The following is a 14,190-nucleotide window of genomic DNA, read 5'->3' on the forward strand; positions in this document are numbered from 1 at the left end:
GATAATCAAACAACTCTTCAGATAGTTCATTCGGTAGTGGCGTCAGTAGCGGCAGCAGGTATAGACTGAACAAAGTCCAGTGCGACTTTTGGATCAAAGAATACGCGAGGAGGGGAATTAGAAGGAAAAACTTTAATTCTTGTCGGGTAATACAAAGAGGGAAACAGTTTCTTATCATATGCTTGTTTCATTACCAAAGCAAATCTTGATCTTTGTTCCATTACTTCTTTCGAATAATCTTCATAAAAATGGAGCTCAGACTCCTTGAATCTGAAAACTCTGTTTTCTTGCCTGTTGCATTACTTGATCTTTAATTTTAAAGTGATGAAAGCAAACCAGAATAGATCTTGGTCTACTTGAATCCTTAAATTTTGAAGTAAACACTCTATGTGCTCTTTCTACAGCAGGTGACTGTGATAAAATAGTAGGAAATAGAGTATGAAAGAGCTTACCAAAGTAAACCGTTAAATCTCCATCTTCAGCTCCTTCTTGCAATCCAAGAATTCGTATATTCTTTCGGCGAGACCTAGTTTCCAAGTCTATAATCTTACTTTGATATCTTTCCAAACGGGTTGTAGTTTCAGACAATTTTTGCTTAGTTAACTTCAATTCCTCTTCATGTGTAGTAACTTGAGTTTCCACATCTTTAAGTTTTCCCAGAAATAACTTCATTTCATTATTATTCTTTTCCAGTTGGTCTTTAATTGATCTATTCTGATCTTGAATTGAATTTAGTGTCCGAACGTTATCTTCAGCCCATGATGGCATTTCATCAGCTCTTTCCTTCAGCATCTTTCCTTTTCCATTACCTTTGTCACTAGGTTCAGACAGATTCTTCCCACTCCTCGTAGACATAGACATATTACTCCCCTTCAAGAATCAGCAAATAAAAATTTTAAATTCAAAATTTAAACTGGGGGAGAGGGAGAGAGAAAACTAAGAGCAGCACAAATTTACTGCTACTCCATCGACAGACAGAGACGGTCTCCCCACTGAAGTTTAATTCAGTTGGGGGACAGCTCAGGGAATTGTCTGAGCAACAGGGTACAAAGTGTGGGATAAAAAGGTTGTAAGGATATGACTACTGGTGTCCTGCATGGAATTGTGGTGGGACCATGTCTATGATGACCATTTTAAGGTTTAATCAAATTAAAACCAATACCAGTAAGTTCCAGCACAGAGGGATGTGCTGGAATGGTGTGCACAAAGTTTGATCTTTGCTTCTGTACATCTGAATTCAATTGCAAATTACTGTGCAGTGCACATTTGTATATTGAAAAACATGTTGCCCAGTACTCCGTTCCTGAGGTCATCGGACTGGGGTCTCAGTATAGCATGGATGTGGCTGGGTTGAAAACAAGAAGACCAAGGTAGACTGGGGAAGTCAGCATTAAGGTGTTGAGAAAGACAGGAGTTCAGCAATGTCAATGTGAAGTTGGAGGTTTGAAAGGAGGGGCAAAGGCCACCAGTACAGAATGATCAATGGTGTGAGTCCAGTGATTGATGGGCATCTTGGTGGTGAGGTGTGCATTTCATAGCCAGGCAGGGGAATGGTGTATGTGGATGTGAGTTAGTTAACTTGTTTACTTATTGGCAGATCTCCCAGTGTTGCAGGATTAAGACTGCTCTATTCCTCAGCTTCATTTTGCGAGCCTTGTAGTTTGCATGCTTCTAAGCAAAATGTTTTTTTGGGTGACAGTATATTACTGAATTACAGCCTTTTCACGGCACAATTAGATTAAGGCATTTTTCTGAGAATTACCCACTTGGTTTAATGCATCAATGTTAATTGGCATTTACATTTTGATGTCAGATGGTGAGCTTGAACTTGGTACCTCTGCTAAGATGACACGACAGTATATTTTCAGAATAAAATGTTAAACCAACTCCTGAGGATGTGAAAGAGGGTTATGCAGATAAACCACTGAACAAACCATCAGTTGCATTATTGGTAATGAAAATGAACACACCAGAGGTTATTTTTAATTTTATTCCTATTTTCAATCAGCCAAAGTTATGAACTTGTATAGTAATTTGATTGTTACAGAGAAAATATGGATTAGAAATGTCTTTGTAGAGCAAAACTTAAAGACCACAAAATCATATCATGGAATAAGTTGGAAACGTGCTTTAACAAATTATCAGTAGCTTGAAAAGTAAAATTGGTTTAAAACAATGCCAACATGTTGAAAGCGATCAAATTCCAGTTGAACGTTCACTAGTGTGCCTGTTAATTGATGGGCATAATACCAAACTATAATAAAAATATAGAGAGAAAAGTAAATGAATATTCTAAAAGAATTGCAATCAGCTGATAGCTGCCAATGGTTGTTATTCAATAGTTCAATCTGATTCGATGAAAGAAGTCAACCAAGTAAACAGACTCCCATGCTTTAATACATATCCAGAAAAAGGAGTAAATAGATTTTCCAGTTCTTCAAGTGTCTTGGTGGTAATATCAAACGGAATCTATTGAGAAAATAAATGACTTTACAACAATATTTTACATAAATGGCTCATGTGGAAAAGTTTCTTTTGAAATTTCCCCCAAATATGAAAAAGGGAACAAAAAGATGATAAACTTTCTTCTGATGCTCCATTAAAAGAATAACTGAATCACCAATGAAATGGTGCAGAACCCCTATGAAGAACCATTAACAACAGTTCTACGAAGTCTTTGCCAAAGTTATGACAAACATTGGGACCACCCATACTATAAAAGGATTGAATTTGTCAAATGTGTATATGAAAGTTTTCTTAATCAATATATAGAGGCCCCAACTAAAGAGAATGCAATATTATGGAATGAGACAGTGCAGGTGAAAGAAGTGTGTGTAAGGGAACACTTTGTACCTAGTGATCATAACGTCATTAGATTCAAGATGATTATGCAAAAGGAGAGATATGGTCCTTGTTTGAGATTCTAAATTGGAAAAAAGCCAATTTTTATGGCATTGGAAAGGATATGTCAAGTGTCGAATATGTTGTTTTCTGGCAAAGGGAGGTGGGAGGCTTTAAAGTGAAATTTTGAAAGTACAGAGTTTGTGTGATCCTGCTAGATTAAACAGCAAAGCTAATAGGCTTAGGAAACCTTGGTTTTCAAGGGATTTTGAGGCCCTCAATATCTCTCAAAAGAAGGAGTTACATAGCAGGTATAGGCAGCTAGGAACTAATGAGGTGCTTGAGGGATATAAGAAATGCAAGATAACACTTAAGAAGGAGATCAGGAGAGCTAATAGAAGGCATGAAGTTGGTCTGGTCAACAAGGTGAAGGAGAATCCCAATGGTTTCTATGGATGTATTAAGAACAAAAGAATAGCAAGGGGCAAAATTCATCCCCTTGAATATTAAAGTGCTCATTTATTCCTGAAGCTGAAAGAGATGGAGATCTTAAATAGATTATTTGTATCTGTATTTACATATGAACACAGAGTTTATACAACTGAGGCAAAATAGCAGTGAGATTATGGACCACACACATCCCAGGCCCTGACAAGGTGTCCTTTTGGACCTTGTGACAGGAATTCAGAAATTGCAAGGGCTCTGACAGAGGTAGTTAAAACATTCTTAGCTATGAGTGAGAGTTAGAAGACTGGAGGATAGTAAATACTGTTCTGTTTTTCAAGAAACATTCTAAGAATAAGCTGGGAAATTATAGGCTGGTGAGAGTGATGTCAGTAGTGGGTAAATTGTTGGCAGGTATTCTAAGGGGCTGGAAATACAAGCATTTTGATAGACTCAGCCTGATTAGAGATAATCAACATGGCTTTCTGCGTGGTAGGTCATATCTAACCAATCTTACAAATTTTTTCAAGGAGGTTACCAAGAAAATTGATGGAGGAAAGTTGGTGGATATTGTCTACGTGAACTATAGCAAGGTAATTGACAAGGTCCCGCATGTGTCAAGAAGGTTCTGCCACTTGGCATTCAGGATGAGCTAGTAAACTAGATTTGACACTGGCTTCACGGGAGAAACCAGAGTGTGGTAGTAAATGGTTGCTTTTCTAAATGGAGGCCGGTGACTAGTGGTGTGGCATAGGGATCAGTGCTGGGTCTGCTGTTCTTTGTCATCTATATCAACAATCTGGATGACAATGTGGTTAACTGGATCAGCAAGTCTGCGATGACACCAAGATTGGGGTGTAGTGGACAGCGAGGAAGACTATCAAAGCTTTCAGTGGGATCTGGACAAGGTGGAAAAATGGGTTGAAAAATGCAGATGGAATTTAATGCAGGTAATTACAGTTTGGGAGGAAAAACAGGATAGGTCTTATGGTGAACGGTAGGGCATTGAAGAGTACACTACAATACAGGGATCAAGGAATACAGATCCATAATTCCTTGAAAGTGCCGTCACAGGTAGATAGGGTTGTTGAGAAAGTTTTTAGCACATTGGTCTTCATAAATCAAAATACTTAGTACAGGAGTTGGGATGTTATGTTGAAGTTGAATGAGACACTGGTGAGATCAAATTTGGAATACCGTGTGCAGTTCTGGTCACCTATGACAGGAACTTTATCAATTAGATTGAAAGAGTACAGAGAAAATTTAGGATGTTGCCAGGACTTGAGAATCTGAGTTATTGGGAAAAGTTGAAGAGGCTAGGATTTTATTCCCTGCAGTACAGGAGAATGACAGGTGACTTGATGGAGGTATTGCATGCAAAATAATGAGGAGGAATGATAGGGTAAATGCAAGCAGGCAGGCCTTTTTCTCTGAGGTTTGGTAAAATTTGGTAGAATTAGAGGAATTAGTTAAGTTATGATGGCGTTAAATGGCGACTCCTTTGCTTGCATCTTTGGACACAGCTCTACATTTATCCTTTATCTCTTTCTCCTTTTCAAGGTTGTTTTGAAGACCCTGACCTGGAGTTACACTCTGACTTTGGTTCTTTGCGGAATTGGGACCCGCTCCCAGGGCATCAGGACTGGCTGCTTTTTGACATCCCAAGGATGCGGCTTGGAAGCCGAGTTCACGTTCAGGGTGCCGGATTTTTGTGGCTCTGGAGACATGTTGATTCTAGGGCCAGTGTCCCTGACGGAAGCGTTGTGGGAGAACATAGAACATTGGGAGCAGCAGGTTAGCTGCCAGGGGTTGTGTGTCCAATAAGCTGCGCCTTTCTGGGGCCAACTCTCTGGGCGCAGAGCTCGGAAAAAGTGATGCAACAGACTTTTAACATGGTAAATTGGTGAGTTGTTTGTTACGTCTCTCCTCTTGTTGTGAAATGGGGACACCTCTTTTTCCCTTATCAGGGGGAGAGAGAGAGAGAGAGAGAGAGAGCCTGTGGTATGTTGAATTACCAAGCGAACGAGCAGTCTTAGAGGTAATGCAAGTCTGTGATGCTTGGTGAAGGGTACTGATGCTTTTTGCCGGTGGGGATGGGGTGGTTGTTGCCTTGCTGTTGCTTGTGCGTGGGAGGGGGGAGCTGGGGGGGGCTTTGGGGTTATAATGTTTAACTGTCATTCATTCTTTGGGGCACTCCTCTGTTTTCAAGGATACTTGCGAAGAAAAAGAATTTCAGGATGTATATTTTATACATTTCTCTGATATTAAATGTACCTATTGAGAGGTCATAGGCTAACGATGAAAAGTGAAATATTTAAGAGGAACCAGAGGGCAATTTTCTTCACTCAGAGAGTGGTGTGTGGAATGACATGCCCATGGAAATTTTGGATGTGGATTTGATTTCAATATTTAAGTTTGATAAGTACATAGATGAGGAGGGTATGGAAGTCTATGGTTCAGGTGATGGTTGACAGGATTAGGCAGAATAACAGTTCAGCACAGACTAAATGGGCTGAAGCACCCATTTCTGTGTTTTACTGATCTATGACCCTGACACTGGGAAAATGTTTCGTACTGAGGTGTTCATAGTGCTCTGTCACTCAATTTTCTTTGATCTTTACCTGATTCATTTACATGCCTGAGGAAATGGTTACTATGTGCCTTAAACAGCGTGACTAGAACCTTAGGAATGGAATAATAATTCCACTTGCAGAGAAAGCATCAGCTGCCAATGAATGGCAAGAGCTCCAGACTTTTAAAACCCCTCCAAATGTAGCTGGGAGTACACAAGTGCTCCTCCTTCTCCCAGTTGCATTGATATTGGCACCTTCCCTGTTGTCTGCTCCATTCACCTTCCTGGGACTGATTGTGCTCCCACAATTTGTGACTGAGCAGGGTAGACACTAATGCTGCAGTTATGTGCTAGGTTCCTAGGAGACTTAGCAAATATTGGTAGCTCACATCTAAAAGGCTTTATTTTGGGCTGGTATTGAGTTTTACATCTGTTGGGTTCAGGGAGAGAATGGGGGAGGGGAAAGAGAAGGGTCAGTAGGATAACAGAAAACACATAGAACCATAGAACACTACAGCACAGTACAGGCCCTTCAGCCCTCCATGTTGTGCCGACCCATACAATCCTTAAAAAAAAGTACTAAACTCACACTACCCCATAATCCTCTATTTTTCTTTCATCCATGTGCCTGTCCAAGAGGCTCTTAAATACTCCTAACGTTTTAGCCTCCACCACCATCCCTGGCAAGTCATTCCAGGCACTCACAACCCTCTGTGTAAAAAACTTACCCTTGATGTCTCCCCTAAACTTCCCTCCCTTAATTTTGTACATATGCACTCTGGTGTTTGCTATTGGTGCCCTGGGAAACAGGTACTGACTACTCACCCTATCTACGCCTCTCATAATCTTGTAGACCTCTATCAAGTCCCCTCTCATTCTTCTACGCTCCGAAGAGAAAAGTCCCAGCTCTGCTAACCTTGCTTCATATGACTTGTTCTCCAATCCAGGCAACATCCTGGTAAATCTCCTCTGCACCCTCTCCATAGCTCCCACATCCTTCCTACAATGAGGTGACCAGAATTGAACACAATACTCTAAGTGCGGTCTCACCAGAGATTTGTAGAGTTGCAACATGACCTCTCTACTCTTGAACTCAATCCCCCTGTTAATGAAGCCTAGCATCCCATAGGCCTTCTTAACCACCCTATCAACCTGTGCAGCAACCTTGAGGGATGTATGGATTTGAACCCCAAGGTCCCTTTGTTCATCCACACTCTTAAGTAACCGACCATTAATCCTGTACTCAGTCTTCTGGTTTGTCCTTCCAAAATGCATCACCACACACTTGTCCGGATTGAACTCCATCTGCCATTTTTCTGCCCAACTCTGCAGCCTGTCTATATCCTCTTGTAACCTTCGACCACCATTCACAACTCCTCCAATCTTCATGTCATCCACGAACTTACTCATCCATCCTTCCACCTCTACATCCAGGTCATTTATAAAAATCACAAATAGCAGGGGTCCCAGGACAGATCCCTGCGGCACTCCACTAGTCACCGACCTCCAGGCAGAATACTTTCCTTCCACAACTACCCTCTGGTTTCTTCCTTTAAGCCAATTTTTTATCCAAATAGCCAAGGTTCCACTTATCCCATGCCTCATGACTTTCTGGATGAGTCTCTCATGAGGGACCTTGTCAAATGCTTTGCTAAAGTCCATGTAGACCACATCCACTGCCCTACTCTCATCAATTTCTTTTGTTACCTCTTCAAAAAAAACTCTATCAGGCTCATGAGGCACGATCTTCCCTTCACAAAGCCCTGTTGACTATCCATGAGTAGACTGTACTTCTTCAAATGCTCATAGATCCTATCCTTAAGAATCCTTTCCAGTAGTTTGCATACCACTGACGTAAGACTCACCGGTCTATAGTTCCCAGGTTTCTCCCTATTACCTTTCTTAAACAAGGGAACTACATTTGCCATTCTCCAGTCCTCCAGCACTTCACCTGCAGCCAAAGAGGATTCAAACATCATAACTAATGCTCCTGTGATCTTTTCTCTCAATTCCCACAACAACCTGGGGTGTTTCATATCCAGCCCTGGGGATTTATCAATCTTAATGTTTTTAAGAAGATCCAGCACTTCTTCCCTAATCTCCACATTGTCCAGCACACAGGCCCGCTCTACTTCAACCTCATCCTGATCAAGATCCTTTTCACTTGTGAATACTGAAGCAAAGCAAAAATGTTGGGGGAATCAGAGGAGAATGGTTACCTAATTACCTAGCTTACAAACTTGCCTAATGAAGTCAGAGAGAAGCTGGGGTGTGAGAGATAAACATTATGAACATGAACATGAGGAAAGAAACAAAAATACAAATGCTTGATCAGTGACTATACCTCTGCAACACACACAAAATGCTGGAGGAACTCAGTAGGCCAGACAGCATCTAAGGAAATGAGTACAGCCGACATTTCGGGCCAAGACCCTTCATCATGGCTTGGTCCAAAATGTCAACTGTACTTTTTTCCACAGATGCTGCCTGGACTACTGAGGTCATCCAGCATTTTGTGTGTGTTGCTCCGATGTCCAGCATCTGCAGATTTTTTCTTGTTTGTGATTGGGCTGTACCTCTGCTTCTGGTTTGACGACTGATCCAGAAAGAAACAGTTCCTTTATTTCTCTGCATAAGTTTATAACCATCTCCTGTAAAATAGATTTAAACAGTTAGAATTGATAGAATATGAAATTTTCTATGCCATGTGACATTAAATTCTAATAACTTCAGTGATGTGATTATGGAAAAGGATAAATCTTTAAGAACATAAAACAGACTGAAGGAGTTAATTAGGGCATTTGACCCACTGAGTCTGCTCTGCCAGTCCATCATGGCTAATTGATTCCTCTCAACACCATTCTCCTACCTTCTCCCCGTATCAATCTCTGATTTAAATATATGCAATGACTTTGCCTTTACAGTTACCTGTGGCATTGAATTCCACAGGTTCAGTACCTCTGGCTAAAGAAATTCCTCCTCATCTCTGTTCTAAATGGCTGTTTCTCTATTCTGAGGCTGTGCCCATGGGTCCTAGACTCCCCCACTATAGGAAGCATCCTCTCCACATCTATTCTATCTAGGCCTTCCAACATTTGATGGGTTTCAATGAGATTTCTCCCCTCATTCTTCTGAACTCCAGCAAGTACAGACCTAGAGTCATCAAAAGCTCCTCATATATTAACCCTTTCATTCCCAGAATCATTCTCGTGAACCTTCTCTGGACCCTCCAATGTCAGTTCATTTTTTTTGTTAGATAAGGAGGCCTAAACTGCCCATAATATTCCAACTGCAGTCTGACATTATAAAGCCCCAGCATTACATCCTTGCTTTTATATTCCAGACCTTTTGAAACAAATGCTAACGTTGCATTTGGCTTCCTTCCAACCTGCAAGTTAACCTTTGGACAATCCTGCACAAGGACCCTCAAGTCCCTTTGCACATCTGATTTTTGAATTTTCTCCCTGTTTAGAAAATTGTCTACATCTTTATTCCTGCTACCAGGGTCCATGACCATACATTCACTATGCTATATTCCATCTTCTTCCACTTCCTTGCCTATTCTCCTAATCTGTTTAAGCCCTTCTGCGGACTCCCTTCTTCCTCAACACTTCCTGCCCCTCCACCTATTTTTGTATCATCTGCAACCTTGGCTGCAAGGCCATCAATTCTGTCTTTCACATCATTGACACATAATATGAAAAGAAGCGGTCCCAATACTGACCGCTGCAGAACACCACTAGTCAACCAGAATAGGTCCCCTTTGTTCTCACTCTGCCTCCTTCCAGGCACCTTGTCAAAGGCCTTCTGAAAATCCAAGTAAACAACATCCGCTGACTCTCCTTTGACTATCCTGCCTGTTAGTTCCTCAAAGAATTTCAACAGATTGGTCAGGCAAGATTTTCCCTGAAGGAAACCATGGCTTTGGCTTATTTTATCACAAGCCTCCAAGTACCCCAAAATCTCATCCTTAAAATTGGACTCTTCCAACCACTGAAGTCAGGCTAACTTGCCTATAATTTCCTTTCTTCTGCCTCCCTCCCTTCTTAAAGAAGCAAAATCCTGGTGAATCTCTTATGCACTCTCTAAATTGCTACCACATCCTTCGTGTAGTGTGGTGTCCAGAACTGTTAACAATATTCAGTCTAACCAATAAAGTTCCAACTCAATTACATTCAGTACCTTGGCCAATGAAGGTAAATATGCTATTCATTACCCTATCTGTAAAAGATGTATGAAATGATGAGAGGCATTGATCGTGTGGATAGCCAGAGGTTTTTTCCCAGGGATGAAATGGTTAACACGAGGGGGCATAGTTTTAAGGTGCTTGGAAATGGGTACTGAGGGGATGTCAGGGGTAAGTTTTTCACACAGAGAATGGTGGGTGCGTGGAATGCACTGCAGCCAGCAGTGGTGGAAGCGGATACAATAGGGTCTTTTAAGAGCCTCTTAGACTGGTACATGGAGCTTAGAAAAATCGAGGGCTATGCGCTAGGGGAATTCTAGGCAGTTTCTAGAGTAAGTTACATGGTTGGCACAACATTGTGGGCTGAAGGGCCTGTAATGTACTGTAGATTTCTATGTTCTATCTATTTGTGTTACACTTTCAGGAAGTTGCAGATTTGCAGCTCCACAACATTTGATAGGACTCTCAACCACATTGTTTTTTGTTTGGAATGCTGTGTCTGTAAAAGACTCTAAAGTAGCCTGAGGAATTAGAAAGCATTAGTCTCTAAATATAGGCCAAAATCACCAGCAATCAGGCTCTAGTTAGACCCAGTTAGCTCGTTATGCATGTAGGCATCAGTTCCCAAAGCAAACACTTTGTTCTGAACTCAGAAATGGGAAAAGTTTGCTGGGCAATTAGAGGAAATGAGTCAAGGCTCAGATCCTCCTTGGTGAAATGCAACATTACTGCTGTTGCCTGTGCCAGGAATTGTAGAGGAGGCTTGATCCAAATGCCAAGCAACAGGGACAATTTAGCAGTGAGCAATAGTTTTAATAATAAACTGCAAAATAACAAGCCTTGTGGGACCACAAAACAAGAGAGAACAGATAACGCAACAAGCTAACTGAAGGTTAGGAGTAACTGGTTGATAATGATAAGACTCCCCCTTCCCCTCCCCCGGCCATCCCCCGACAGCCTAGAATGATCTTGATGGGTCCTTTGGAACACCTTGATTAGCGATGGATCCAAGGTAATAACTGGACAACACCCAAGCTCTCTCCTCCCTGCCCATACCCTTCCCAGTGGACTATATACTACACACCCTGTCCATGATGACATGAATCCACCTACCACCATCCTGATTTCCAGAAGTGCAGGTTTGGGTGGGTTGAGTGGTCTGAAGACAATGGGCTTGAGGCAGGACAAGTGGAAAGTAAGTTGATCCTGAGGGATGGAGGCAGATGGAGACTGTATGTGACTGGATTGTTGTAATGGCTAATCTTAAAGGGACCAATGAACTAGGGTGAGAGCTTGTGGGAGTTTGTGCACAGGGGCATATCTTGGGTGGACCAGACACGGTCCACAGGCTAGAGTAGTTTTGCTGGGTGCTGATGGCAGTTAGCCTGGCAGCAGTAGGCACAGTTGGCAACTAGGACAAGCATTCCGGCAGCAGCAAATCAAGGCACTCCTGGATGGGACCTCCACCATGGGGAACAACGGGGTTTGGTAGACATGAAGCACTTCAAAGGGTGACATGCCAGAGAGGTGTGTAGGTTGTGGGACAACTTGGTCCAGAGCAGATACTTCTTTGTGGAAGCATTAGAGGCAGCAAAACATTGCAAAAACTTCTTACTGATTGTCCATTGGTCTGTAGATAATGGCCATAAGACAAACTCACTGAGATGCAGAGGAGGGAACAGAAGGTTTCCAAGAGATGGGAGATGAATTGTGGGCCAACATAATATCCAGAGAGAGGCTGTGGAGGTGAACTACTGTATATGTTGGGGAACCATATGTTGGTCCTCCATCTCAGTGGCTGACCCAAATTTGGGGAGAGCAATGATGTGGACAAATTTGGAGAACCAGTTCACAATTCTCATGATCACAGTGGCTCCATTGGAAGGTGGCAAATCTGTGATAAAAGTCATAATGATGTGTGACGTTGAGGGACTGACAGGAGCCACAGGAGCGCAGGAGCCTCTGGTTGGAGGAAGTGGACTGGACACGTTGAGGGCAGGCTGCGACGAACTGACGTGCATCTGCAATCATGGTGGGCCACCAGAAATAGTGTCGCAGAAAATCCAGTGGTTGTTTGAGGAGTGGGCCCACTGAAGTGCTTCAGCGCATGGTCACCGGCACATATATGCAGTTGTCTGGTGTATCAGCTAGAGTAGGCTCATGCTATAGGGCCTGACAGATCTGATTCTCAAGGTCCCAGACGATCGGGGCAAGGGTCTGGAAGCATGGAATGATAGTATGATCTCATCCATCTGTCATGATAGGGCATCTGCCTTAGTGTTCTTGGAGCCAGGTTGGTAGGAGATGGTAAAGTTGAATTGCTCAAAGAAGAGGGCTCAGCGAACCTGATGTGGGTGGACTTGATGTGGTCTGTTGTATGGACATGAGGTTCTGGTGGTCAGTCCAGATGAGGAGAGGCTTGGTGTTGCCCATCAGCCAATGTTTCTATTCTTTCAAGGTGCATTTGATGGCGAGTAATTTTCTGTCTCCTATTCAATAATAGAACAGTGTAGAGTTGAACTTGGGTAAGAGGAAGGCACAAGTGTGTCTAGACCTTGGTGGGAGAGGATGGCCCTGGTATCATGTCAGATGTGTCCACCTCTACCACAAAAGGAAGAAGTGGTGAAGCATCTCTTGAGCTGCTCAAAAATATAGTCCATGACTTGGTGAGGGAGGAGAGAGGAGCAGCAGTTTGGCTGTAGTTTCAGATAAAATGGTGAAGAAGTCCAGAAAGTGCTGTAACTGTTTAAAGGAGCACATTTGGGGCCATCCAATGACGGTTCATGGTTGCACCTTGGGGTGAAAGGACTTAACCCAGGAAGGAAATGACTGGGGTGTGGAAGGGGCATTTTTCTAACTTGCAGTGCAAGGAGACACTGGAAGACTAATCAGACATGCCAGATGATCTCTTGGGGTCCTTGTAGAAGATGAGGATGTCTTTGATGTACACAAACACATATCTGTGTAGCATGTCTCAGATGATCTTGTTAATTAAGACTTGGAAAACATCTGGACTGTTGGAAAATCTGACAGGCGTCACCAAGTATTCATAGTGGCCAGTGAGTGAAACGTATGCTGTCTTCCACTCAGCCCCTGGCAGATGCGGATCAAGTTGTGTACGTTCTGTACAACCAGTTTGGTGAAGATCTGGTCTCTGCGGAGTGTTCTGAATGCACGATCTATCAAGGAGAGAGGGTAGCAGTTCTTAATGGTGATTTTGTTGAGTCCATGGTGATCAATGTTGATGATGAGGGTCCTGCAACCTGAAATAGAACTGGGGATCCAACTGATGATCTGGAGGATCGTTATATGAGACACTTGTCAATTTGGAGGGCTAGAGTGATGAGGCTTTCAAGGTTGGTGGGCACCTCCTGGGTAGACAGCTCACCTTTCAAGCACTCCAAGAGGTGGCGATGGTAATGGGCCAGCAGCACTCCTGCATTCCAGCCACATTCTGCTGAGAGGGTCCTGAATTCTACAGTATCATCCAGGACTGAGCGTGAGCCCTGACTCCATCCGCTGCCCCCCTTCCACTTCCCAGATCATCAAAAACCCAACATATTTCAGCAATGAGTTCCTCATTTATTGCAAATGGTGGTTTTATTGTCCGCATTAGTGGCGGTCCAAGTCATAGCTTGCCCAGTCGAGAGAGAAATGACGAAGGCATTCTTGGGATGGTCTGTAACATATAGAACTTGAAGTGTTGGACACAATGGGACAGGATGTTGGGCATTGAGTTGGGGGATCCATCCAAGAGTTTGTTTCCAGAATCCAAGATTCCAAAGAGAGGAAGTTGACTGGTGTGTTGTTGCTGTATCAAGACGGTGAATTGGTTGAGAGTGGCAAGCCACTGGTCAATGGTTTCCTGCTGCTTCCGGATTGTGTGATCATGTCGAAGGACAACATCCTTTAGGCAAGCAAACTCTGCTGGGTCACGATACCTGTCAGGAAATGTAGAGGATGCCTAACCTAAACACAGAGTGGCAGAGACAATTTTGAACAAAACAAAAGAGATGGTTGTTGACTTCAGGAGGGCATGGAGCGACCACTCCCAGCTGAACATCGACGGCTCCTTGGTAGAAATCGTTAAGAGCACCAAATTTCTTGGTGTTCACCTGGTGGAGAATCTCATCTGTTCCCTCAACAC

At 42.8% G+C, this 14,190-nt stretch overlaps 1 protein-coding gene across 1 annotated transcript in view; it reads right to left on the bottom strand.

The window, feature by feature from the left end:
* Positions 1-2,013: 2,013 nt before the first annotated feature.
* The window catches only part of LOC140738981 (cilia- and flagella-associated protein 54-like), a 42,647-nt gene continuing 30,470 nt past the window's right edge, over positions 2,014-14,190 (bottom strand). Inside the window, exons 4-5 of the mRNA XM_073066983.1 lie at positions 8,434-8,508; positions 2,014-2,469 (exon numbers count right to left, since the gene is read on the bottom strand). Coding sequence (XP_072923084.1) covers positions 2,344-2,469; positions 8,434-8,508 — 201 coding nt within the window. The 3' untranslated portion in view covers positions 2,014-2,343. The remainder of the gene's footprint in view (positions 2,470-8,433; positions 8,509-14,190) is intronic.

The sequence above is a fragment of the Hemitrygon akajei genome, chromosome 14 (genome assembly GCF_048418815.1).
Source record: "Hemitrygon akajei chromosome 14, sHemAka1.3, whole genome shotgun sequence".
NCBI classification, from domain to species: domain Eukaryota; kingdom Metazoa; phylum Chordata; class Chondrichthyes; order Myliobatiformes; family Dasyatidae; genus Hemitrygon; species Hemitrygon akajei.